The sequence below is a fragment of the Athene noctua genome, chromosome 22 (assembly GCF_965140245.1).
Source record: "Athene noctua chromosome 22, bAthNoc1.hap1.1, whole genome shotgun sequence".
In the NCBI taxonomy this organism is placed as follows: Eukaryota; Metazoa; Chordata; class Aves; order Strigiformes; family Strigidae; genus Athene; species Athene noctua.
In genome coordinates, this window is record NC_134058.1 from 3,377,211 (window position 1) to 3,404,762 (window position 27,552).

Sequence of the window (27,552 nt, forward strand, 5' to 3'; positions counted from 1 at the left end):
AGAACAGCAGAGCTGTGTGAAGGTTGCTGGAGTAACTGGGATTATGCTACTTTATGGGTCGTGAGAATCTCAGTTGACAAAATTTTTGTGGAAGGTGCAAACTGAATCAAAAGCTGTGGCCTCTAATAGGGGAAAATATGATGTGTTTGTGCTCCAAGAATGGGATGTACCAATGCCACGCAAAGGTTAAATCCTACAGTCAACCACTTGAGTACACCCTCAGTTTTCTGTCTGGGATTTACATGGTAGGAGAGGAAACCATGTCCTTGCTCCATCCCTCCCAACCCATGGTTACAGTCCGCACATCCAACTGCTGTCTTTGACATCTCAGGATCCATGACATGTAAAAACGTGGTTCTTTTCTGTCTGCATCGGTATTACCCAAGTCACATTCTTGCCCAAAAATTTAAGAGTTCCAGGTGTGCAAAGCAGTTCCACCACATGCATACCTCTGCTAGGAAAAAAATCACAGACCACCTCCAGAAGTGTACGCAAACACAAGCAGTATCTGCTTCTGTGATGCTTTCCTCTTCCAAATTAGTCTGCAGATGTTAATTGTTACCCCGTTACAGAGAGGCTTGTCCCCCCCATTGTGCAGAGACTGAAGCTGAGCTATCGAGTGGGTCAAATGATGCCTGGCAGTGGAGTTGCTGTCTTTTCACCCTTAGCTGTTCTACATCCTGCATTTGAGCAGACGCACACAAAAAAAACCTTCTTGGCAACATCAGGCAATGTATGAAAACAGCCTTTTAATGTCAAATTCACCAATATTTCATGGCATAATGAAGTTAATTGACACAGTAGGCCTGCAATTTCACACATAACAACTCACACATTACTAAGCAAACAACAGTAATTCGGGAACTGCAGTTCTTACAAAATGAGATCATGTCCATTCCATTTCTAACACAGAATTTCTGTTCTGTATTGGCCTGACATGTAGGTGAAAATAGTGTACTTGTTTTAAACCATTTTAGCAATTCCCAAAGAGCTGGGAATAACCAGTGCTCAGTTTGTCAGTGAAATGTTTCTCAGAAGAAAGACAAGGGGTTTAGTCCTAAAACTTAAACCAAAACCCTGTGCAGCGTACTTAGAATTGTCCACAATAAACTAAGACTGTGCACAAGGCTTAGGAAACAGTTTTATCTTCAAGCAGAATTGATGTGAAACTGTAGTGCTAACAACTCTCATGGCTTTTATCCTAAGATACTGTTGGGTTTTTTTTCCCTCAAAGCTCCAAACTATGGAATCATGGGATGATGTGGGACATTCCGTGTTCATTTCAAACGTAAGTGTATTCTGTGTAATGGGCTGAAACTCAACTCCACAGCTTCCACTCTCAGAAGCTGTATAAAAACTAACCAGGATGCTCGAGTCCTAAAAGTCTCTTGATTTAAGATAACTGCATAATTAGTAACTGCCAGAATGCAAGCACTTCTTGGGCAGAAGGCTGCAAACACAGTCCTTGCAGCAAAGGCGGCTAACGGGACCCTGGGCTGCATTAGACAAAGCACTGCCAGCAGCTCAAGGGGGATGATCCTTCAGCACTGGTGAGCTCACACCTGGCGTACTGAGGCCAGTTCTGGGCTCCCCAGTACAAGAGAGGGCAGGCACACTGGGGAGAGTCCAGCAAGGGGCCACGAAGTTGATTAAGGGTGTGAAGCATCTCCTACGAGGAAAGGCTAAGAGAGCTGGGAGTGTTTAGCTTGGAGAAGACTGGATCATACTAATGCATAGAAATACCTGAAGGAGACTGCAAAGAGGACCAAGACAGGCTTTTTTCAGTGCTGCCCAGTGACAGGACCAGAGGCAACGTGCACAAACTGAAACACAGTGTTCTGTCTGAACATCAGGAAACACTTTTTTGCTGTGAGAGTGGCTGGAACAGGTTGTTCAGGGAGGTTGTAGAGTCTCCATCCTTGGAGAAACTCGGAAGCTGTCTGGAAACAGTCCTGGGTGGCCCTGCTTGAGCAGGAGGGTTGTGACCTTCCAGAGGTCCCTTCCAACCTCAACCGTTCTGTGATTCTGTGGCCGTTTGTGGAGCAGTCCAGCCTAGGTCCTGGAGAACACCCACCATCAGTCCCTGCAGCACAGAAGAGGGAGGATCTCTCAATGCAACCACCAACTAGCTGACCACAGCCCGAACACCCAGGTAAAATAGTTCTGTGATAACACAGCTATCTGCATTCTTGTGCCCAAGCTAACACACTGTCATGGTAGATATCATGTAGATGTAGAGCAAGCAGAGTATGACATCTGAGGCCGCATCCTAGAAAAATTTGCCTCTGTTCAGCTGTGAAGTAGCACCTTGCTTCTGCCTTATTATCCAGTGCATAGTCCAAATCTCCTTTTCTACAGCACAATGGAAACTGGGTGATAAAACTGCAAGTTTGTCTGGGGAATGAAGTTTTCCAGCACGTGAAGGAATGTGATGGTGTTTGCCATGCAGAGATGATTGGAGGCCAGTTGGACACAGAGTTCAGTGTCAAAAGATGATGGAGAACTGAGCACCATTTATGGAGGCTTTGAAAGGAATAAACAGGAAAGCAAACGTCAGAGAGGGGAGGAATTTGCCTTCAAAATGGATGGCCTCCAAAGCCATCTGCTCACAGTCTAACCATGATAATGATTTATTGTCTCCTTTGGGCTGACTTTAACTTCACTTGACTGCCAAATGCAGAGTATAGGCCTGCCTTGCCCCAGGGAACAGCACGAAATATAGACTCTCAGGGGAGATGACAACCGGGGAATAAGCACAGGAAAGGAGCTGATTTTGCCAGGTACAGATCTTCGTCTGCCCTGGGAGGAATCTTCAATCCAAAGTGGCTTGTAAACTTGCTGGCCTTCAGCAAGTTATGAGCAAATTGCTCTCAAAACCAGATGAGTGTGATCATGCTAAAGGTTGCCTCCTTCCATCACTGGGAACTTAAAACCACATTTAAAGGTAAAACAGTAACATTTTCTTGAGTGGCTATTGGGGGCAACTGGGGCACTGAAGATAATTAACTTACTCACTGTAAATCCTGCCAAAGTTCTAGGAATTTCTCCCATATGTGTGGCTGTATCATCAGTAAAAATCAACTGCTGTGCACTCATAAACCATGTGAGAACTTCTGATAGGTGCTTGGGTACATTCCTTGGAAGGGAAATGTGGCAGAATAGCAAGGTATTGGGAATTCAGTGTTGTCAGAATAATATTTCTGACTTCTTATCTCACTCAGTGTTTATTACCATAGACTTCTTCTTAATGAGGAGACAGAATTTTGTAGAAATGTCTGAGTAAGGGGACATGCCATGCAGTAAACTGGCACCCTGGCTTCTTTAAGTCAGGAAGGGGTTCATATTTCTACCTTATATATCTTAGTGTACTCACATAACTGTGGTAGTAAACCAGTATCTCACACTTAAAAGCATATAGTAGGAATAGAAAAGGTCCAGGAAAGACTAAGAGGTCTAGTCAGAAGTATAGAACCATATGATATAGGGAGAGGTTAAATAGACTACAACTGTTCTGCTTGGAAAAAAAAGATTAATGAAGGAGACAATAAAAGCCTATAAAATCACAGAAAGCAGAGAAGAGGGATAAGGTAGACACAATTTCTTGTAATCTGTGGCAAAGGAGTATACAGACCCCAGTACTAGACTGTTTCCCTGCATTGTCATGTGTTGACAAGAAGATTTCAGAAACGTAGCCAACACCCTCAGAGAAGAGTGGGAGAAGCACGTAAGCCTGGCTTTGCCCAAAGTGAATCAAGATGATATTCATTCCAGGAAATTTGTTTTCATTCACTGGAGAATTTAATTAGCCATGGAAGGAACTCTAATTACGCTTAAGAAAAAAGTCTTGGGATACATGTGACTGAGAGCGAGTCATTTTCTATTGTTTCAAAAGTAAACACTGGAGGCCTAGGCAATTTTTAGATCATCTGAGTTACAACGAAAATAACAAAGATGGATAAAAGTTGATTCAAACTTTTAAAAAGGCAACAAAATATTTCGCATGAGCGTGGTGCCTGCTGGCCAACTACGGCTTCATCACGTTTGAAAGAAGCTGTGATCTGATCCTACAGTAGTGATTTCCTTGGGACAATCCCTCAGGAATGTGGGTCAAACTTTTACTTTATATCTCTTTTTATTTGAAAGCGTGTATTCGGTGGCCAGCAAATGGGCCAGACCCACAAAATAAGCAGGCAGTGGAGATTTGAGGATGCTGGAGAGAGTGCAGCTTGCTACACATTAAAATGCTTATTTTGAGTCTTTATGATGAGATTAGAATGAATTTACTTTAAATAGAAAAATCAAAGTCTCGGTTCCTCATTTGTTTTCCCAGCCTCACAATGGACTTGCCTCGTTGCCTACTATAACCCTTCAAAAATTAAGACTTGAGACCCCAGACGAATGATATTGCATTAATAAGATATCACAACATTCATGCTAATACCATGAGGCTCAACAGCCCTGCCCAGGGCAAAACCCTTTGCTTTCCAATGCCTGGGTGTTTTTTCTGTAACTGAGGCAGAAGAAATCCTTACTTGCCTCACGGATGTGCATATGAGGCTTAATGAGGCTTGATTAATGTTATCAAAGCAGTTGGAGATCTTTGATGAGATAAGCAGCTTCCCAAATGCCAAACGGTGCCGACTCCAGATGAGTAAAGGTCTAACTCAATCCCTGTGAGAGCACACAGATGGTATTTCCCTTGGTAATATTGTTGAATTTTGGCTATGAGGAGAGCTCTTTGGTTCTTGGCTACAGAATTGTGTAAAACAAACATCCTGAGGCTGGTGACCATCTGGAAGACTCTGATTAGTGGTAACATCTGCCTTTAGTCTCTGGACACCAGATGGCAGAAAACAAGTTAGTATAGTGTCCAGGACACCCAGGCTAACCTAGAAGATCTGTTCTTCTGCTGGTAGTTAAAGCAACGTTTTAAAGTCCATTGCTCTGTCGTGTGTGCTACAGGGTCCTGTGAATGGGTGTAATGTCATCCCAGGTGAGTAGACTTAGTACATGAGAGGTGAAAACTAACCTAAGAGAAGCACTGCGTGATGTAGAAGGAAGTCCAGTACCCTAAATTATTCTCTATAATGTCTGTATCATCATCTTTGCACTCAGTGTAGTATGTTATAGTGCAAAGAGAAGGTGTGTGGGACAATGAATCCACTGGTAGCAGTGAAAAAAAAATTTATGAAATGTGCAAACACTGCGGGAGACAAACATCTATTCCAACATCTCTTCAGCTTTCCGGGTTTCCAGTCAGACCTTTATAAAGTCGTGAGTACATTAACCTCTGGAGCAAGAGAGCGTTTGAAAAGCTCTGGTGAGTTAAGAGCAAAGACCGTTGCTTAACAGATTTTTGTGTGTTTGTTTTTTTTTTTTTTTAACAGATAAAAAATAAATGGGAGTGGCTGGGGAAAGTTGAGGTTCAGGTAGAAAGCAAAGGTGCTGAGGAGTTATGCGGGGAGATAAATTATGTTGAACTCAGATGCTAGTTTTTGTATCCTGGCTATATTATGGTTTATTTTACATTCTATATTCCCTTTGGATTAATTTTTTTTTTGTTTTCTTTTAAATCCAAATTGGCTGCAGGTCCATAGGAGGCAAAACGATTTATTTCTTAGGCTCAGATTCACCAGGCAACGTGTTATTTATAGCCTCCTAAATGACTTTTTTAGAGGGCAGGTAGTTTTATATTGTATTGCAGTGTTTTGATAGTGCCGAAATTGTTTGCTTTTGAGAGAACTATTACTAAGAGCCAGACAGCAGAGTTTGGCTTCTATAAGTGAAGTCCAGGGCAGCTGGGGTAGATGTTCACACACACCTGGTAACCCCAGTGCACTCGGACAACCCACAGCTCCAGCTGTCTGCCTGGTATTTCAAAATTAAACCCAACTTTTCCTATTTATGGATTCTCACACTGAACAGACGCCTCTTTTGAGGGGCAGAGCTCTTCCCAGCTTGATGTGACTTGTTATGAATTTCTAGGCTGTTGTTTTTAAGTGGCCTGAAGGTCTAGCTCATTTGTTTGAAATTGTTTCGAAGAGCTCGATAGCTGCTGGAGAAAGGAACGCTTTGCTGACTTCAAATTCTCCATTAAAACCCTGCTTAGCAGAGATGCTTAAATCTTTAGCTGCAGTTTAGGGACATGGTGTGCTGAGATCCCTTCCTGGCATGCTGACCAAAACTGTTGCATTGTTTGATTAGTTTTTCTTTTCTGTATTTCTGTGTTACTTTTATCTTACCTTTGTTTGCAGATTCTGGGTGGCAAGAGACTATTTTTTTTTTTCCCCCTCCGGATCTGTTCAGCACCTAACACAACAGAGGCCATAGTCATAGTGGAAAATACCAAAAGAAAGAATGAATAAGTTAAAGGAATTCTGTTAAAATTGAGATTAAAAGTGAGATGAAACACAGCTCTTTATAGTCTTCATATAGCCCTTTCTACTGTATCAGCTCTCCGAGACCCAATCCTAAACCGTGTTCATCAGGTGCCACCTTCCATTAATAGGCTTTGGGTAGATTAATGAGTGGTTGGTTTCATTAATTATCAGGTGACGGTAAATGCAAAGAGAAACCCCTCGTGTCTGTTGGAAGCGGGAATGTGGGGTGGCGGTTCTGCATTGCCTGCGGAGTTAGCAGTTCTCAGATCGGCCCAACAAGGCTGGAGTTATTCCAGGCCCAGAAAACTGATGCTTTTCTAGCAGATTGGACGGGAGCTGACCACCCACTCTCGCTATGCTTTATTTACACAGCAACAGTAATCCGGATTGCCTCAGCGAGGATATGTGGAGAGATACATCCATTGGCCTCCGTCTGTGCTCGGTTAACCTCTTCATGGCCATTGCTGGGGCTAGTCCTGAATCTTAGCATTGGAAACTCAGGGAAATAATTCCCCTACAGCAATGCTGATGGGGGAGAAACACAACAGATCTGGACGTTCCATTCTATTGGAGATGGGCAGGCAGACCTGGGGACACCAGGACGCTCTGCACAGCCTAGTTTTAGCCCCTCAGTATGGCAGAGGTCTCGCTGTCTGAAAACACTTTTTGAAATTCTCCTCTGACATGAGGCCTGTAAGGTTTCAGTACCGCTGGACTTGAACTCTGAACCAGATTTGAACATGACCCCAAACTCTGAAACTAAAGCTCAGAATCTGTTTGACCCTCAGTCAGGAGGAGCATATTTTGTGCCAATTTCTGCTCAGTACAGTGACCTACACTCAGTCTTCAACAACCTTGGTGTGAGTTCTGAAATAACACCACTGACTGCAAGTCTGACTCCAGGTATACATGGCAGAGACTGAAATCAGAATCTGATTTAGCTCCTCTTCAATCTTTAACCACAATCCTTCCTCTTTTTGAAAAGCCTTTCTGCTATACCTAGTGGGGACTCAATAAGGGATGCCTTTGCAAACAGAATTTTTGTACTGTGGCCACATTTAAACCCCTATATTTTTTTATTCCCTCACATCTGCTTATGAGCTGGAACTAAGAAACCTGTTCCCAATTAAAAACACACTAGTGCCCTCATACGTGAGAAGTGTGCACTACTGGTTGCACAGGGGAACCTCCTGCAAGATTTTATGGGGTCCTCTTTCTCAGCCTGGTTGTTCAAGCTTCTCGTTCAGTGCTCCAGTTCATGTCTCCTATATTCCACTTTCTCTTATATTTTTAAATGAGAAGAGTACTCTGCCTACGGCAGAGATGAGTTCTAACAAAAAGGAACTGAATGCTTTATGGTTTAAATTTGGGAAACGCTTCATCAATAGCCACGGGCTTCCACTGCTTTGCTGTTGGTGGGAAGATGTTATCTTGTCCCCTCTTTGACTACAACTCTTGCAACTGCAACACAGACTCATAGAATCACAGACTGGTTTGGGTTGGAAGGGACCTTAAAGCCCATCCAGTTCCAACCCCCTTCCACTAGGGAACACCTTCCACCAGCCCAGGCTGCCCAAAGCCCTGTCCAACCTGGCCTTGAACCCTTCCAGGGAGGGGGCAGCCACAGCTTCTCTGGGCAACCTGGGCCAGGGCCTCACCACCTCACAGGGAATTTCTTCTTAATATCTAATCCAAATCTCCTCTCTTTCAGTTTAAAACCATTACCCCTCGTCCTACCCCTACACCCCTGATTGTTGAACTCCATGAGGTTTGCGTGTTCCCCCTCTCCAGCCTGCCCAGGTCCCTCTGGATGCCATCCCTTCCCTCCAGCGTGTCCCCACCCCACACAGCTCCGTGTACGTGGGGAACTTGAGGGTTCCTCGATACCCCTGTCCGTGCCCCAGCAAAGATCTTAAACAGCACTGGTCCCAATACTGATCCCTGTGGATGCTGCTCATCACTGCTCTCCACTTGGGACATCGAGCTGTTGACCACAACACCCTGAGTGTGACCATCCAGCCAATTCCAGCCAGAAAAAGAGCAAAAGTGGTTGCTCTGGAGTTGTGTGTTTTGTTGTGGGGTTTTGGTTTTTTTTTTTTAGTGTTATTCCATCTTTCCTCTGTGAGCCTATGTCCCTGTGCAGAGCATGCTGCTAGAGAGCTGGGGACTCAAAACCACAGATGAGAATAGGAAATGAATGTATAAATCAGATCATTACCATGGCGCCCGCTAGCAGTGCCATACCAGACAGAGGACACTGCCTGTCATTGTCTCACCCATAAACCCCACTGGAAGGGGTTTAGATTACTGCTGGAAGGTTCTTTGTCTTGGCCTCTGAAACCACCTCTGCAGAAGGTTTGGCTGAGTGGCACTGTAGAATCTGAGAGGGAAAAAGCATACTGGGTTTGATGGCTGCAAGATGATACTCTTTCATGCTCTCTGTTGTTTTACAGCTCTCGCAAGGAAGTACACAGGAGAAAAAAAAAAAATCAATTGGTTTCATTTAATGTAGGGGAGTTTCTCAAAAAAATCAGGCAGACTGCAAAGCGGATCAATCACTTCTGCTGCTTGGCAGAGGAAATACTGAATCAACTGCTGATCTATTCCCTCAGCACCCAAACTCCCTTGGTTAAATTATTTCGTATCAAACATAGCCCCCCTGGACTAAGCACACACATGCTCACAAAAATCAATTTTTGTCCAGCATCTGGAGTGACAACATTTCTTTTACTCCTGATTATGAAATTTTATACATCTCCAGTAAGCTTTGGCTCAGCTGAGAAAGCCCCATGTGTCAGCTGTAGTGACTGCAGTGAGCATGGTGTGAGTTTGATTAAACAGCACACAGTCTAAGGGATCATCAAGGGTCTTCTACCAGTAACAGTGACTTCAGATCCATGCTGGGCCAGTACAGGAGTACTGGGCAGCCACTGGGAAAGGAGTGAGTGAATTCAGTCCAGACTGCAAAGAGAAAATGTTTTTTTGCTTGCTGGTGGCCTTGGCAAAGCGACCCTGTTTTGAATGGGCTCTAAGCAGAGGATTATGTCAGCATTCTTGCAAGGGGCCCCGTCCAGCCCTACATGGAGAGCAGGGCACGTAGAAAGAGCTTTATTAAAGGGTGCCATGTCTCAGCTCTTTGCTGGGAAAAGGGACAGAGGAGAAAAAGCAAATGGCATCTGAGCCAGCAAGACACAAGCCTCTCAATCCCCTGAGAAAAAGAGCGATGGGTCAGTTTCCCAGTGGTGGTCGGCGAGGGCTAAGCCATGTTATTGTGGCTGGTGTTGTGATGGGGGGGGGGGGGGGGTCATGGTGCCTGGGGGGGCTCAGTCCTGCAGGGAGCAGAGCGAGGTGCTAAGCACCGTGGTGCTCACTGAAGCCTTTAGGCTCAGCCTGTTGCGGGATTAGGCCTAGCACACACCATCTAGGCTGGCCTAGGATGCAATGCCCTGCTCTGTGATGAATGTCCCAGCCCTCTGTGGGTTGGGCTCAGACTGAACATTGCTGTAACGTTGTCTTTGTTAGTTTAATTTTCTAATAACATATTTCACCGAGTGATGCAGCCAGACTGGAGCCATAACCCAGAACAGCAGTTGGCATGAAAAACTCTACTGTATTTCTGACACTAGGGTCTTTTATAGCCAGGGTATGATGGTTTCAGCACCAGTGCAATTGCAACCAAGTATTAAATATCCCAATTAGTGCAATTCACAGTTATCGACAACACTGTTTTCTTTCCAACATTCCCCAAGGACAAGAAAATGTTCTGTGTGAATCTGAAAGCTTCAGAAAGAGGAGGTGTTTGTTCATCAGGAGGATGCTCAGTGTTTAACGTGGATCTCCAGAGCTGATCTGGGGCTGGGCAGAGGTAACACGTTAGCTTTCTTAGGCAGCCAAGGTGAAATAGGCTCCACAGCCCTAATTTACCATCTAAGAGAGGCATCTGTGTAGCAAATGGCAACTGTTGGACTCTCGCTTGCAAACAGCAGTGCTGAGAAATGAGAAGACGGGAGGCCTGAGCTGGGATCCATTTGCCCACAGAAGCCTGTATTGCTTCAGCATCTGCACAAGCCTCCAAACACAGGCATTTATTTTGCATTTCCACCTGCTTTGTGAAAACGAGGAGAAGAAAGCTCTGAAAGATAGCCTGTGGAGTCACAAAATGTTCAAGGGAAAAGCACAATGATATTAAAACAGTTTCTCCAGTCTAGACCGTAAATCCAGGTGGATTTCTGGCTGCGCTCTTGCAGGTTCTAGTCCCTGCCAAACCTGTGTTACCATCTTCAGTGTGTGATTGTTACCCAGTGCAGCTACATTAAAATGCTGCTTGCCCAAGCTCAATTCACTAGTTGGTTCTAAATTTGCCCAGGAAAAAAAGGGGCATTTTTTTCCTTATGTGATGGCTACCTAATGTCAGTCACAAATAAGGGCACGATCCTCCAAATGTAGGTGTGTGCACTCATTATTAAGCCAGTGAAATGCAGGATTGACTTCCGCAAGGCGGATTCCCAAGGATCAATGATTACTAAATGATCACTTTATCCCAATTTCTATCTTTTTTGTTTGTTTGTTTTCTCCACCTTCAGTTTCTTGCTCTGTAAAGCCAGAGAGGGAAACAACACAGCTGCAGAAAGATGCTGGATTTCAAGAGTTAAAAAAGGACAGTAAAAAAAAAAAAATCATAACTGCCTTTTAAATAAACATCAGTGTTACTGATCCAGTTGTTTATGACTCTCTGTTCCAGCCCATTTCACTGACAAAAGCCAAGTGAAATTAGCGTTTGATGCATGAAAAGAAATGGAAAGCCATAGGCCTCACATGAAAGGGGAAGCAGTGGAATAAACAAACTCTGATTGCATGGAAGAGGTTGCGTGTTCACTTAGAAAGAAATCAGTGAATCAGGTTTGTTTTCAGTCGGGAGAAGAAAGAGCGCACTCTGAATAATTCAAGGAATGGGGACACTGAGACTCTTCAAGACCTCAGTGCTGCTGCTGCACAGCCCAAGGGGAGACGCCACAGCAGGCTGGGGCCCGGGTAGGGCTCTGAAAACGTGGCTCAGTTCTTTGATTTTGCTCCTGAGCAGCAATGTCAGCAAGTTCCTTGTGGTCTGTTAACTTTTGGGGCTGGGAGTCTGAGCTGATTAGCTCAAGTTCATGCTAACATAGTTATAATGTCTTCCTGGGGCAGCGGGCCTCTGTCAAGTTTGTAGAGCAGGAGACTAAGCTTGGATCTGAGGGATGATGTATTGTCATCTTGCGCTCCCTGTGCCTCGGGTCCTCTCTGAAATGACTCCATAGAACCAACCTTTTTAGTAGAGATGCTGTGAGGCTAGGTCAAGCCTGGGAAGTTCTCTGGTAATGGGAGCCTCATTTAGTATCTGACCTCAATGGAAATAACTCCCTTCAGCTCCTACCGTTCATACAAGAACTGGCTTAATGCTTCTAATCCTGCCTGCAAGGACAACACCTTCCAACTAGCTTCATATCTGTTTAGTAATATCTCTGAACCGGTCTTTTTTCTTGACTCTGAATAATCCTACTCCCAACTGCTGCTAACTCAGCCTCATAAAATTCCCCAATCCAGGAATCTGCAGCCACTTCCAACCTGCTCCTGGCTTGTGCCTGTTCTTTTCCTAGGGATTCTTCAAACCTGCACTTCCCGTGCCATGAAGAAATCCCTGGTCAATATGAACCCTAGCCTGAATGTGGAAGGGGAATGCAGTGGGAGGAAAGGAAATTAAGGCCTTTGATCTCTTATTTCATCTGGAAGGCATTGAGAGACAAATGCTTTTGACTAAACAAGCTGTCAGAGATAGAAAGTGAACAGATCCACATGGATTGGGTGGGGTGCTCTCTGCACGAGCCGAGGTGGAACTGATGTAAGGCAAGCAATGGGATGTTTCCCAAGCATTCCCCTGCCTGGTGATGTAATCTCTCATTTGTCATGTGCCCTGGCTAAGGCTGATCTCTACACATGCCAAGGATGAGTGGAGGCAGACTTGCTGTCAATCCTAGGATAATTAACGTTGGAAGAGACCTCTGGAGGTATCTAGTCCAACCTACTGCTCAAACTGGGGTCAGCTTTGGGGGCAGACCAGGTTTCTCAGGGCTTTATCCAGTTGGGTTTTGAAAACCTCCATGGCTGTGTAAGCCCAGTGCTGCAATAAAGAATTCCTGCTGTCTAAAACTCTAAAACGAGTCTTAGAGAGTTCCTCTGCTGTCTTTTATGGTGACGTTTGGAGACTGAACAATCTCTGGGCAAGCTGTCCCAATAACTGACTGTTCTCATGATGAAAAAAATGTCTTTTAATCCAGTTTGAACCTCTCTTATTTTAACGTGCCCATTGTTCCTTGTCCTCCTGCCATATACCACTACGAAGAGCCTGGATCTGTCGTCTTGCTAACTTCTCAAAGGTGTTGTAAGCTTGCTATTAGTCCCCCTAACTTCTTTCCTCCAGTCTAAACAAGCCCAGCTCCCTGGGCCCTTGACCATATTGCTTCTCAGTAGCTTGTGTCTGGAAAGAGGCAGCTGAAGGCACGCCCCACCTCCTTGGTAGTGCAGGGAGTGTGTTCTGGGGTCCCCAGACAAGGATTTATAGGCCTATGGGCAGGTTAAGGCAACTACAATGGGTGATCAACACAGCAAACAAGAAGTAGAGGGAGGAATTCTCAAACCAGGGCACCCATTTGCATGACCCGCAGGTGGCTGGGTGCTGCGGAGCCCGTAACACAGCTCAGAACATAGGAAGTAAGCTTCTAAAATCACATTGCCTCGAGTCACCAGCCTCTCTTTCCCTTCCCTGGGTAAGTACGTCCTCCCAGCCAATAAACAAATTTCTCCCCTACTCCCAATTCCACCATCTCTCTGCTAAGATGATGCAAACTTTAGCCCCACTAGGTTCACTAGTCTTCAACCTGGTGATGTTTGAAGTTACCTCTATAGCTCCTTCGGATCCACTGCCTGGTGATCAGGTCCCCACCTGGGAGACACTGACTTCACTCAGGCGTGTCCCACTTCTGCAGGCTCCTACCCATCACCCCAGAGCGACTCCCTGGGCTAAACGTGGCTCTTTTGTGGTTGTGCTCTTCTCTTTTCCAAAAGCAAATGGAGCAGGGAGCTGTTGCTGGTGCACAGTAACGAGGATAAAGTTCCTCTTGTCACAGCTGGAATTAAAATCAAGGTCATTTTACCCCTTCAAGTTCCTCCTTTTCATCTCAGTCTTTCCCCAAACAGGCATCTGCCTCTTCTTGGGTGACCCCAGCATGTGAGACAACTGGGACAGGACATCCCTGCCTCGTGGCTGATTCCACCCAGTTGCAATATTTATGTATTTCTTGCTGTCTCTTGCTCTTTGGGACCCTGCAGCTTCCTGATCTCTGCATTTCATTTGTCTCAGGTTTTAGAATTTATTTCGGTGACTCCAGCCCTGATGTCTGAGACTGGCTGAAAATAGTAACTCAGCCTGATCTTATCTGCAGCTATTAGAGACTTCAATTATATCCTCCCGGGACTATCTATTACTCCTAAGAAATTAGATCTTGGTTATTGTTTTCTTACCCCTCTCCCTGTCCTCATAAACCTTCCAGCTATGGGTTTTGCTTTGATGAAGCTTTCCAGGAGCCAGATTGGACTTCTACAAAGTGTAAGATAATCAGGCACTTCCCTAAGTCCAGCCATGCCTGGATCCCACAGGCCTTTGAGAGCTTTGCTTCCCAATCCCCCGAGAAGAGGTAATATCATCAGTTTACTGAGGGAGAAACTGAGGCACAGAGTAGTTATTGGTTTCATTTGAAGAGCTGTTGCCACTGGATTCTGTTGGAATAATGGAAGCTCAGCACATTAAGGACCCAGAGCACTGCAGGCCTCCTCTATAACAAAAAAATGACCAGTCTTACAGGCTGCATTAACCGATGTTCAGCACCACTCTCTTACTGCACTCAAGAGTAGATGTTACTTTGCACTTCCAGGAGAGAGAGGGTTCCAGGAGTAACCGCATCTTCCAGCACCTGGTTAAGGAGCTGACTAACCCGACCCTTCAAATCTGAAGGCGTGGAGAGCAGGCTGTCCTCTCCGCTCACAGTGCATCACCAGCAGCTCTTCTCCCTTCTGCCAGTGCCAGTATCTCTTGCAAGATTTGTTTTTAGGAAGGGATGAGGTGCAGCATTCACACAGAAGCCACTTTCTAGGGGCTATGAAGACTGGCTGCAAATTAGGGCAGAAACAGCTGAGGAAATTGCACATGCACGTGTGCAGATCTAAGGACCTACAAAAGACACCGAAATTAATCTAAATCCAGGTTAGCTCCTGGCCTCCTTGATCTCAGCAGAGCCATAGATTCAAGCCTGGAGCTGAGCACGACACGTTTATAGGGGTGGTTTTCCAGTGTGTAGAACGCTTGTTTGATTGAGGTCAAAGCATGGAAAGAAAGACAAATATATTAGACAAGATAAGGTCAGAGAGATTAGGCCCAAAACTCCAGTTCTTAGCACCTCAATTGCTGGTATGTTTGTAGTCAAGATCTACTATCTCTGGCTTGAGTCCTTCCCTAAAGTAAATATATAAAGTAAATATTTGTAACTCTTGTGGCTAGGATCTGTTCTGGATGAATGTTTTTGCAGTGTCTTGTGCTATGATGCTTCAAAGCCAAGTGGAGCCATTTGGCACTATCCCAAATCAATTGATCACTGGCAACAACAACAACCTTTTCCTTTATTTAAAAAAGACAGTGTTATTAATTTTCCAGTCCCCTCCGTTGCTTATGTACGGTGCACTTTGCACTAGAGGCTCTTTGTGTAGAACTTCCCTACTTGTCCAACACTTGAGATTTAAATACTGCACATCAGCCTGCTGCCTGGAAAATAAACAGATGCTGTAACAGGACTCACATTCCCTGGATCTTGGCTGTCAAGCAAAGAAGGGAATGACATGGACCACCAGAAGCTGGGGCTTGTGGCCTTAAATGACTAAAGGTTCTTTAGCCTCCCTGCCAACTTGCTAAAGCACGCGGCTGTGCCGGGCAGAGGTGATTGCCTTGGCGTCTCCAGAAATCAGGGCCAGAGTGATCATCAAACAGCGGGCAGCAGGGGGTGGATGTGCAAGCTTGTGGCTTTTCAAGTTTTCATCAAAACATGAATCAGTGTCTAGATTTTTCCACATTTTTTTTTTCCATGTTTTCATTGAAACCGATAACAAAAAATTAAAAAAAAAAAAAAAAAAAAAGAGAGAAAGAGGAGAGGATGTGGAAAGTATGGCTGAAATTTGGATTTTATGCAATGTTTGTGACCTGGGTATAAAAGCATAAGGCTGTGACAGCTTGACAGCAGTGCTGGAACGAGGCCAGAGCTGTACCACTCCATACCCACTGAGGCACAAATAAATATTCCTGCATTCCAGCTGGCACGGACAGAAACTCTGGCTGACCCCAGGCAGGGTTAGAACCACGCTGGGACCCTGGTGTGGAAGCCCACCACGGCTCCACTTTGCCTGGCACGCTCTGGAGTTCACACATCATGTGTTCACACATCCGAGAGCTGCTCAGCATCTCCCTGAAGTGCTCTTGTACTCGCAGGGGGATTGTTTTACTGAGTGGGTGCTGTTAGAATTAATAAAGACTTTGCAATCTGACTCAGAACAAATATTTATTTCCTCTGCAATAACATGTAAGTATTGATAACTCATTCCTTAACCTTACTTTTCCAAAATTCTGTTAACACTTCCTAAATTTCAGCATCAAATGCCAGGTGAATGTTTTCCTTAAAGATAATAAATAATTAGTTCCTTATCCCAGAAAAGACTCATCTGAGCAACTCCTAGATTTGATCAGTGCGTTGATATATTTTAACAGGATTCATTTCTACATATTCTTTAATCAACCCAAAAGTTCAAGAAGGAGTCATACCTAGACATTTTTTGAAATTGAATTCTCGGCTGAATATTTTTGGGGAGGGTTTCCCTTCAGAAAACTAAATTTGACAGCTCAAATCAATTGTGTTTTCAGCCACAGAAAAACTTGATTGAAAAGGAGGAGTGGGCATGGGGACTGGGGCTTTTGGTTTGTTTTGGTTTGTTTGATAAAAAATGTCCACTTCATCGAAAAGCTATTTCTCTGCCACCTGCCAACCCTCCCCCCAACAACAACAAAGTCCTTTGATGTAAAATTTTTGGCCAGTTTAACCACAAACATACATAGACAAGAAAAAGTCATCTAAAGATTTTGGAAAACCAGAGCTGCATTTTTTTTTTTCCCTAACAGGCACAGTTAGTTATCTCTCAATAATCCCCAGTTATTGTAGCTCCCAAATAGTGTCTAAACTTCACTATCATAATGACCAAAATGTGGCTCATCATTTTTAGTTAATTTGCTTTCTCCATTTTTGGGTGGGTTTGTGGGCTTGTACAAAGGTTCGTCTTGAAAATCTGGGTGTGCATTACAATCATTAATTACATGGAAAAATATGTTGGCTTCATCCTCAATAATTCCTTCAGAATTCCATTTCGGAATGGGAAAACTTTCTTCCTTTTCTCCCCAACCATCTGTTTGAGTGTTAAACACCAGCTACTTATTAGAGAACACAGATTTTAGTCATGAACTGTCTTTCGGCACTGCTTAGGTTCCTCTTTCTTTTTTTTTAACCAAGAAACTCATCCCGTTATCTGCTCTTGAAGGCCCATAGTGACATCTAGTGACTGAATTGCATAGGGCAAGTCAACAGAAAAACTAGATTTCCTCGCTTCAAAGGTCTGCTTCTATAACAAATTGGAAAGTTATTTTGAAATATTTATGAAAAAAAAAAGGGAAAAAAAAGTCTTATATTAAATATTTGTAGCAAAGCTGCAAAGAGAAGTGTCCTCATTATATGCATGTGAAAGATTTTAATTTGGATGAAAATGCGTTTTAAAAAATTGGAATACACATTTTAATTGTATCAGGGAAAAGAGAGGGAAAATACCCATCTGCGGGTGTCCTTTTAAAGTAGTTGGGCTTAATCCTCATCTGTAGCTGATTTGTTGCTTCCCAGCTATTGATGCCCTGAGGTCAGAAATAAAGTGAGGACCAACTGGTCTTTATAAAAACAATAGATAGAGTTTTATGTTTGGTTTTTTTTTTTTTGGTGTGGAGTGTTTGGGCTGTGATAATGGTCATCACCCTGTGGAAGTTGAGTAAATGGCTTTTATTTGCATTCTTCCTGGGAAAAAAAAGTAAGGTAGATGAGTGGAAAGGCTTGTTTTGCCTCTCAGGGTTTAGAGGAGAGGTAATGCTGCTTCTCCATTCTGGAGTCGTGTGTTATGGGGACAAAAAAAAAAAAGAAAAAAAGAAGTTTTCACACTTCTCTGAAGTACAGACTTCTCTGCGTACGCTTCTTCATTGTAATTCCCTGACAATCTGCTACGAGTCCCTAGATATCCATGGCTCAGGGAAGGTACAAACGGAAACAAAACTATTAAAACCAGATGACAGTTAGATGTTAGTTCTCTTATCACAAACAGGATGAAAAGTTGTTGGATTTGTACGATTCTGGCATGTTTCTTTTGAAAGGAAGAACTTAAGATCAGCTTGTATGTAAGATTTGGAATGCTATCATCAGCTTTCTCCTTCGTAAGAGGAGGGCATTAGCCTACCAGCACCATTAACTAGTTTTAGCTTCTGATCGGTTGCCAACTTTCTACACAATCTCAGACGAGTTACTTCACCTCTGAGCGGACTTGTTTTCACTGTAAAACCGAAACACTGTGTGCCCTTGGACACTGATTATCTCTATTTTTCTATAATCCATAAATTCTATTTTTACGCAACTTTCTTGGCTACTGGAAGAAATCTTAACATAGATCTTCTTTGGTTGATGACCTGGGCAGCCAGTTTTGGGTTTGCCTTCTTGACTTGCATTATTTGTGAGTTTTCTCCTCCTTATGTTCACTTCAATAGCAATTTGATCATTTGTGTAGGAACTAAAACATCTCACACCATGTAGCAAAATAACTCATCTTAGATTCAAGGTTTTTATACTTGTTCTTTCATTTACTTTAGATTGCTTGGCCTTGGAATAATTTCTGAACCGGCTTTCTTCGGAATTGGATGACTGAGTTTGAAGCAAGCTTCGAGCAATGAAAACTTGTTGTGTCCCACAGACAATAATTTAAATACAGAGAATGGGTAGGTCCTAAGTAGAACAAATAACGTGTAATTCATGGTGCCTCCCAGCAAACTTGGGGGACACAACCAAACCCAACAAATCTGGTCCAGTCCAAGACTCTGAACAGTGTGCAGTATTGCTGGACTCAAACTTCCTTCTCCCCTCTTACTGTTACATAAATTGCTTTTTGTCCAAATGTAGATTAAAGCTGCATTTGTATTGTGACCTGGACATTCAAAACCATGTACAGATTAACTGGGAGGAGAATCCAGCATCATTTTTGTGGCTCTGGTTTTCTCCTACCTTAGACTCTCCTGGGGAGCAGAAGCACTACTGGTGACAGAGCCTTTAAAATGATACTGGATCTGGTGAGATAGATGTAGGATGGGACTATTTTATGATGGTAGCCCAGAAAAAGGGGAAAACCCTGAGGTACATGATAAGCCAGACTGAAATAGCTCTTGTTGACTTGTTTAAAACAGTTTCCTCTCTTCTCTGTACTCTGGTAATTAGTAGACCAATACCCCTGCCATGGCTAGAGCAAAACCAACACTTAAATTGCTCCTCTGGCTGCACATGGAAGTATTAACCACATTAAATCCTTTGGTGTTTTCAGTATCTTGCACATAATCAGAAAAATAATGGTTTTTGATATTGTAACAGGCTGTATGGTGTGATCTCTTACAAGCTATTAGTGAAATCTTGTTTTTTTGAAGACTCGAAGGAATTGCAAAAATATATTGAAACAACTTCAGTTACTACATGAATAAAAGTAGTAAGGGCTCTGATGACTTATATTTGTTGGCCCCCAAGTCTACACGGTGAACGCAAGGTTACTAATGAGGACAGGTTAGAACTCTGTTCCAGTGTGTTTTTAATGTTTAAGTACAGCATTTCTAATTGACGAGAGTTCTTTAACTTGATTTACCATTGGGACTTACTATTTCAGTCAAAGAGGATATCGCATGTATTATTTGGCAATCGTAGTGTTTTATGAATTTTAATTAAAGCTCAATATCGCTGCTGCTGGAATGAGGTGAATATGACATTTTGAATTTAATTATGGTCTATGGGTCAGGATGCAAGCATGGAATCCAAACCCCCTGCTCCGTATGGTCACTTGGCTTGTCTTAAAAAATTCCAGAGCATTGAAATACTTCCTTGTTCCAGTCTCTGTAGATGAGGAATTTCAGCCTTGCACTTCTCTTCTTAAAATGAACAGGCATGTGTTGACTTAGCAACATATCTATAAATATTCTACAAGACACAAATTTTACCGTTTGGCTTACCACAGTTCTGACTTATACTACGTACCTAAAACTGAATACCTGTTACTCTGAGTGAGAATGTCCCTATGGCTTGCAACTTCAGTGTTCCGTGTCAAGGGAACGGTGCTCTGGATGATTCCCCTCCTCACTTAAACTACTTAGATAGGGCTTTCCAGGCATGCCAGCTCTTCCACCTTCCCAGAAAGAACATCAGGTGTGACACCTGGATGCTTGAAAAAGGCCGGTGTTCCTCATAGGCTCCCACACTGTGGAAAAATATAAACCATAAGCTGCTTAAGGTGTGTTCATTTTAGAAGTTAGATGCATCCTTATGGTGAATTTCTAAATATGTAGATATGGAGGTGTCTTTGATTTCAGCGAAACAGCAGCAAAAGTGTTGCAATCTTAATTCTAGTTTAAATAAATGATCAGACCTTAGTGTTTTTAAGTTACTAATGCACTGGAGAAGTGTTTTTATTATTACTTCTCTGTACCTCTACCTCAGCAAATACAGCAATATAAATAATACAAGCAGCACTGAGCAGATGAGTCAAATGGGGTAGGTAAGAAGCATTACCTTTTGCTCTCCACTTAGGAACTAATTAATATGGCTAGAAACGTATTAAATTTGCCAAAGCTTTCCATGTGACAGAGGTGATGGTGATACTTTGAGATCACAGTATTAAAAGGGAAAATTACTGCTGGTTTCTGGTCAGCATGTACTTCATTACAAACACCCTCAGGAAAAAAACCCAAACATCTTAATAGGTAGTTGAAGAACTGTTAGTGAGAACCGAGACACTTTTGATCAACAGTAACAACTTCATCTTACTCAGAGTCATCTTGTGCTTCTGGGTTCAAATAGATTGGTTTATTTTGCTAAACCTGAGGCGTTTCTCTGGGCTAGAGCCCAAAATTGCTGCCAAGGTTGTGGCAGAAGCAGCAGCAAGAACATACTAATTTTAAAGGGAATGGACCACCCACTTTGCCAGCAGAAAGTTAGTGCTATTTAAGCTCCTTGAAGTGTTGAAATGATTTGAGCAGATGTTATATTGAAAATATTTTCAATTCTGTGTCAGAATGGTGCTCGTATTTGGGGGTTTTAACATAAAACAGAGCTACAGCCAATGGTGTTTATGGATGTCTAACTGCTTGAAATACTTTTTAGCCGAGACCAGAATCAATACACTTTTTAGTCAGAGCAACCCTTTTTCTGACTGCATTACACTTTAAGCCATGCTCCTATATTGCTACCAACACATTAGGATGAACAAGTATTTATGTACACGCGCGTGACCCAGTGGCATTCCTTCTGGGCCACTAGTCACTTCAGGGCTCTGGCATGTCGATCAGTCGTTATTACTGACATTAACTGAAGCATTTTTGTGCAATTGCTTCCGACTGAGCCAATCCTCTGCGCCCCTCGTGCCACAATGAGATTCAGGACTTCTATCAGTTCTTACACAGACCAAACAATCACCTATACAGCAAAAGTCTTTTATTAAAAATCACAGCACACAGATCCTTTGGCCAATAAAGGCATACATGAGAGGACATAAATACACACAGAATACGCTTACGCAATTACCAAATTTTTCATCATCACAGATAGCTTCAGGTTTCTAGCAGTTTTATTTTCTATATAAATGCTGAGCAAATAAACTGTGTGCCACACCCCACCCCCAAATGGTAAAGTTATGTGGCTGCAAAAAAATGTGCAATTTCATTCAACTGTTTAAAACATACTCAGCACAGCACCCCACGCTAATTCTGTTTCATAAAGGCACACTTATGTAGTATCCTTCAGCTTCAGATAGGCTACGAGTAACAGACTGATCTGTTTCCAAGTTTTACTAGACATTACCTAATTAGTCTGTATTAGAAGGTAATAACTGGCATATTATGTTGGCATAAAGTAGTTCCAGTTCCAAGGTAAAAGCATATCTTACACAGGTACATGTAGCAACAGATTTGAGTCTTGCAGGCAGCGCGTTCTAAATAAAACGTGTAGTAGTGTAGGTGTTGACAGTTTGTCAAGCGTACCGTAATACCAAAAACATATTTCAGCTCTGATGCTGGAGCTGAGCTGAACAGAAACTAATAGGAATGCAACTCTTAATCACCTTCCCATGCTGCTGGGCTTTTAATCAAATCTGCAAAGCTAGCACCTTAAACCTCCCCCCAAACAGTAGCGTTAACAGATACGAAATACAAATGTAAATGCTCAAAAATGAGGCATTTCAACTCCAGAAAAATGTAACATTTGTCAAAAACATGACGCACAGAAGCTGTACGTGAGCACACTTCACGTGAACAAGGCTTGACATTCAGAAAATAAAGTATTTGGTTACAGGAATAGTAATTTGTAAGTTGGGCTTGTGTTTTTCTTTAAATCTTGAACTGACTATAGGAATTCTTGGAAGCTTGATGCTGTTTAAGTGGAGCTGTTTATTTAGTACGTCAATTAATGGTTTAACTACTTGCTTTTACACACTGAAGTAATTAAGTCAGGGTGCACATCACTTAAAAGTCACTGGAAAATAAAATCAACTTTCGAACCGAGTTTATGGCATTGTCAGCTTTAAATATTTCAGTATCAGGTCTTAGATATGATCACAGAGAGGGCACATTGTGAACAATTAATTTCTCTACTGTATCTATTAGCTCTGGTAGAATGCTAAATGCGTGATTTCAAAAAATAATTTGAAAAAGAATCTGTAAATAATAACAAAGACCTCATTAGTGTTACAGATCAACTCAATGGTAGTCCTGAATGGATGCCAACATAAACTTACAGACTCGACACAGTTGCTGAACTTACATGCTGATATCTAGAAAAGCTAGGGTGATAATTTTCCCCCAAACAAACAATAATATTAAAAATGCAAATTATTTATGAAGAGAAAACTTGAAAACCAGCAGAAACACTGTTTAAAAAAAAATAAAAATAAAAAGCCAGACACATCACTAACCTATTGCCACTAAGAATGGCTACAAAAAAGAAGATAAATCTCTTCCTGGATGATTTTGTTTTCACTAAGGCCCACAACAAAACTTTGTACTCTAATATAAAGACCAAAACCTGCTTATTTCTCAGCAGCACATAGACATTCTCCCAAATGCTGGACCCACTGAAGTCAGACTCTTCCCCCAACTCTGGAGAGGGACAAAGATTATATTATGGTTTTCAAGTATAAAATCATCATATCAGAGACTTCTGAGATGGTGTCAGGAAAAATGGAACCTAGTGCTGAGAAGGTATGAAAGACAGCCTTCAATTACTACTTCTAAAATATTCAATTCTTATGTTACTCAAAATGTGCTTTATACTTTGCTCTAAAAAAAATGGGCTCAATTTCAGACAAACTTTTTTAGTGACTCACTCATGCAATACACAGATGTTTCTTGATTACTCAAAATAACATTAATAGGTCTTTCACATGAAAATTCTTTGTAGTAAAATATTAAAAAATAATCCTGCGCTAGTTAATGTTTTTCTCGGGTTTTCCACACACGTATGATGTCTGCTATCTCCTAAATGATTCAGTTTGGTTTTAAAACACCAAAAAGTCTAAAAACTTAATCTTCTGTGGAATTTTCCAGTTGATTGGGATTGAAATCTAAGTTCTGTATTTGCAGTAAGTGAAGGCCCACTAAGAAAACTAAAACCACTTACCAAAGGACGAGAAATCAGTCAAACCTTCCTTGTTAATTCGCAACTAGAGCAAAACATGGGTAACCTTAAACAGAAAAGGGTACAAAGAAGCTGTGTCAGACCAAGATCCAGGTACTGAGTGTGTAAGAGTGGTCACCAGCATTCCCGAGCTTCACCCTGCAAGCGTGCGGGCAGCGCGCTCGGCAGATCCAGCATTTCTCTGCCATTAATTTTGCAATGAAAAACACTTTTTTTGGGAGCTGGGGATGGGAGTTGTGGGTAGGGATAGTCAAAGTCAACAATGTAAACAGCCTCCGTGGACACAGTTATCGATAGCAGTGGATAAACAGTACATTCTTACTAGCTTGAGACATGCAGCAGACTTTTGATCTGCAGTTTGGATCCCAGTACTTTAAATAATGGCTTGTACACCAACAAACTCAAGCACTGTTTGATATGTAATTCTCATGGACGTTACAGTACCTCCTTAAATTTAAAATGACATTTAACTATCTTATTTTTTCCTATACATAACACATTTTCAATAATTATAAATAAATACTCACATTACAAGCATTTAATCACATACATACACACAATACTAGTGAACCCCAAATGGCAAATAGGCATTTTTAAAAAATGCTAAAACCAATTTAAATTTCCTGTAATCTTGTTGAAGTCTTGTTTTAGAATAGTATACCTTGCTGAAAAGCACATCTGCCTGTCAATACATAAGCATGCAGTAGAATGGACACATGCTAAAATAACTTGTTTTCACTATCTTAACTTTGTTTTACAAGTCAAAAATTTCTTTGAATTTCCAAAATAGAGAATTATCATCCTCTGCAGAAGACTTTTCTTAATCCTCAGTAACTTAATCAAAACAAGAATAACAAAAAAACCCCATACTCGATTCCTTTGGTATGAATTGTTAACTTGCTAATTTCAGAAGCACAAAATAGAGAGATATTGGCACCTTTTTTTTTTTTTTTTTTTCTTTGCAATTTGTCACTTCCTGCAGGTGGGAACAGACACTGACCTAAGGAGTGGCGGAAATTAAATTGTATGAAAGTGCAGTGTGCAACAAACAGTAAATATTATTATTGATAAGTAAGAATGCCCTTCAGGCATAAAAGTAAAAACTCTGCTTATACTGAAAGATCTGTAGCTGACAAAGTTTACTGGAAGTCAGTAGCTCTGTGCTAGTACTGGAAAAAATTTTTTTCTGTGTGTTAGAGCACCTGCCATTCAACAATGTTTGAATTACAGGCTTACTGAAAGGTGTGAAGATAAATAACATGATGAAATTTTGTAAGTTATCTGTTCTACAGCCAAGAATGTCGTGTCTGTGTTTACTGTTCAATGCTGCATCTGATGCTGACAAGCTCTGTCAGTGCTAGAATTATCTGTAGACAGGACTAAGGGACACAATCCCATTTACTGCCATATCACTTGAGCTATTATCTTAGACCTCCTGTAAAATTACTTTTAGTTCCACTAAAAGGTGCTATTGGAGAGGAGAGAATTCACACAGTCTATCTTTGGGCATCTAGATGTGACTGTTGGGGGATTGGTCTCCTTTGATTGCGATGTGTCTCCCAAAAAAGAGAGACAAGGTTCTCCTCAAACAGGCATCTTGGGGGTGGAGGAACCTATTTTTCTTTACATGCAGAGTTTACTTTCTTCGCTGAGGTACCCACATTAGGGCAATCTTGCTTTAACTCTGAATAGCTTCCACTGACCTAATCCTGCTAATTGACACTTTACTTAAGTAATCCAGAACAATGTAAATCTGAAGCCTACTATGTCTGACCCTGTAGTAGTCAGTGAGATTATTTACTGTACGGAGAGGAAATGTTTCTTCATACACAGTGTGTTTGGAGGATAAACTAAGAATAACACCTAATAACTGAAGGGTAGCTTTGTAGCATAACTATTTGCCCCCAAAATAAGATAACGTCATCTATATCTGCCAAATACCATAACTCATCCACCTTTCTAAATATAGACTTACTCTGTAGCTGCCAGATAATTTATGTACACGATGTCTTTAAAGCAACAAAAAGCTTAGAGACAAGTTACACAGAAGGTCCAATAATTCCATTCTTGTAAATCAGAGCACTTGTCAAAGAACAGACTCTCTCCCTCCCCTAACACAAACATCCTAGGTAAAATTGTTCCCTTTACTTGACTGCTTGTGTCAATAACCAGCCACCAGTTTCCACTGGCAATAGCAGCTGATTTGTGGCCCCATTAGAATCTTCAAACCTTGCCAAACTGACACTTCTTCCTTGCCAAGAAATAAACAGCAGATGCTAGTTTCACAATCTCATAGATAACATAAAGGCCTGTCATGATCTTTAGCAAATAAATCTTAGAATCTGTTAAAAATCTTCCAGTAACTTTTCATTCAGGTTATCTCCCCCAAATTTTCTGTACTATCCATATCTTGCAACCTATTATTTGCCTTCAATCCCGTCATAATGAGCCTTCCCATGCTTTTTCTCATCTTATTTCGTTTTTCTTCTTTTTTTTTTTTTTTTTTTCCAAACATCTCTACATCATGCCACATCAGTAGCTCTTAGAAGTTTCAGGGGTTTCATTGATCGTGACAATGAATCGTGCAAAATCTTCTGAGTAATTTTTAAGCCCTAGTTACTGGGACTCTCCCCACGTAACAGTAGCCGAGCTGAGAGAGTCCATCAACATTCTGCCTTTTCTTTCCTCAGACTTTCATGGGATGCCATCCTTCCTTTGGCAACACTGTGAAGGAGGTACTCCCCAGTCATACATGTAGGAAAGCCTGAGCTTAACCTCCTCCTTACAGAGCTTTCCTTCTTTAGCCAGGGTCTGGTGCTTTTCCAGCATGTCCTCGATGCTTTGCTTATGAGTTACTATGTACTTATTGTTGCAACCTCGCGACTTATACTCAGTGTCAAAACGAGGGTCGTGTACTCTCTTCACGTCGATGGGAGCCAGCCACACCCCCAGGGAGACATCTTCACTCTGCCACATGTTCAGGTAGTCTCTGCTAAGACGCAAATAGTGCACCAGATCTGCAGAAATCACGTAACCACCACCCAGGGCATACGGTAGATAGTAGTCACAGAGCACCCAGGCGCTCTCTTTCCATTTGCCACCAGATTTCACTCGACCGCGGCCAGAAAAGAAGCCCCAGTAGAGGCGACGCGGCTCCTTGGCTCTCAGCTCTTCCACCAGCACATCCAAGCGTACGAAGGTATCGTCATCGGCCTTCAGGGCAAACTGGAAGTCCAGGTGCAGATCCAGCCAGACGTACGTGGCGAGGACTTTAGCAGTTAGGTTCTCGTAGGAATCCCGCAGCTCTGGCAGAAGGAGGAGATCTCTGTGCCGGCTCTGCTCCAGCTCCAGGCTCCGCAGCTCCTCCGCCCCCAGCCCGCCTGTGCCGATCACAAAGCGGCTCCAGATGTCATCGTGGGGTGGGCGCCCGGCGGCCGAGAGCCACGTGCTGCGGATGATGCTGCGACGCTCGCTGTACTTGGGGCCGCTCGTAATGAGCACGGCCAGGAAGGCCGTCTCCTCCGGGGAGGGCGGCGGGGCCGCGGGGGGCTGCGGCCCCCTGACACCTCGCGGCGGCAGGGCTGCGGGCTGGTTGTGCGGGAGCCCGCGGGGGGCTGGCAGGGGCCGGAGGCCCTCCGAGGTGCACTTGGCCAGGTAAAGCAGCACCACGGCGAAGAGCGACAGGCCGCCCAGGCCCAGGGCCGTCTTGTGGCGGCACAGCAGCCGCAGCAGCTTCATGGCCGCTGGGCCTCGACGGGGCGAGTGGGCCCCGCCCGGAGGCCCCTCCCTTTCAGGCCCCGCCCTCCCCGAGGGTTTAGGCGGGAACGGCAGGAGCCCCGCCCCCGGCTGACGGTGGCCGAGAGGGGACAAGCTTCCTGTGGGAACCCTCAGCGCGCTCCGCCGTCCCTGGGCGGCGGTTTCATGCCTCCTTCCTGCCTTTTCCCCCTTCTCCCCGGGGAGGCGCCGGCTCAGGCCGGGCGGAGGGGCGGCTCCATCCCTGCCTACCTGCTGGGCCTCCGGCGCGGGCTCGGTGCGTGCAGCGGCCGCCGCTCCGCTCGCCGCTCGCCTGGCGGGGGAAGGGG

At 43.2% G+C, this 27,552-nt stretch overlaps 1 protein-coding gene across 3 annotated transcripts; it reads right to left on the reverse strand.

The window, feature by feature from the left end:
* Positions 1 to 1,954: 1,954 nt before the first annotated feature.
* On the reverse strand, positions 1,955 to 27,540 carry B3GALT6 (beta-1,3-galactosyltransferase 6). Of its 3 annotated transcripts, none has more exons than XM_074924842.1 (2): positions 23,453 to 27,540; positions 1,955 to 2,083 (listed from the first exon to the last, which is right to left on the reverse strand). In XM_074924842.1, exon 1 carries the CDS (start codon positions 27,206 to 27,208, stop codon positions 26,165 to 26,167), a length of 1,044 nt encoding a protein of 347 aa, XP_074780943.1. In that variant the 5' UTR covers positions 27,209 to 27,540; the 3' UTR covers positions 1,955 to 2,083; positions 23,453 to 26,164. The 3 variants fall into 3 exon arrangements, with proteins under 3 accessions (XP_074780943.1, XP_074780944.1, XP_074780945.1); XM_074924843.1 differs by lacking the exon at positions 1,955 to 2,083 and adding an exon at positions 19,942 to 20,042; XM_074924844.1 differs by lacking the exon at positions 1,955 to 2,083 and having other exon boundaries at positions 21,266 to 27,051; positions 27,103 to 27,540.
* Between the last annotated feature and the right edge of the window lie 12 nt (positions 27,541 to 27,552).

What these genes read in the sequence shown, in the direction of transcription:
- B3GALT6 (XM_074924842.1), bottom strand. Translation starts at nt 27,208, where the DNA reads ATGAAGCTGCTGCGGCTGCTGTGCCGCCACAAGACGGCCCTGGGCCTG.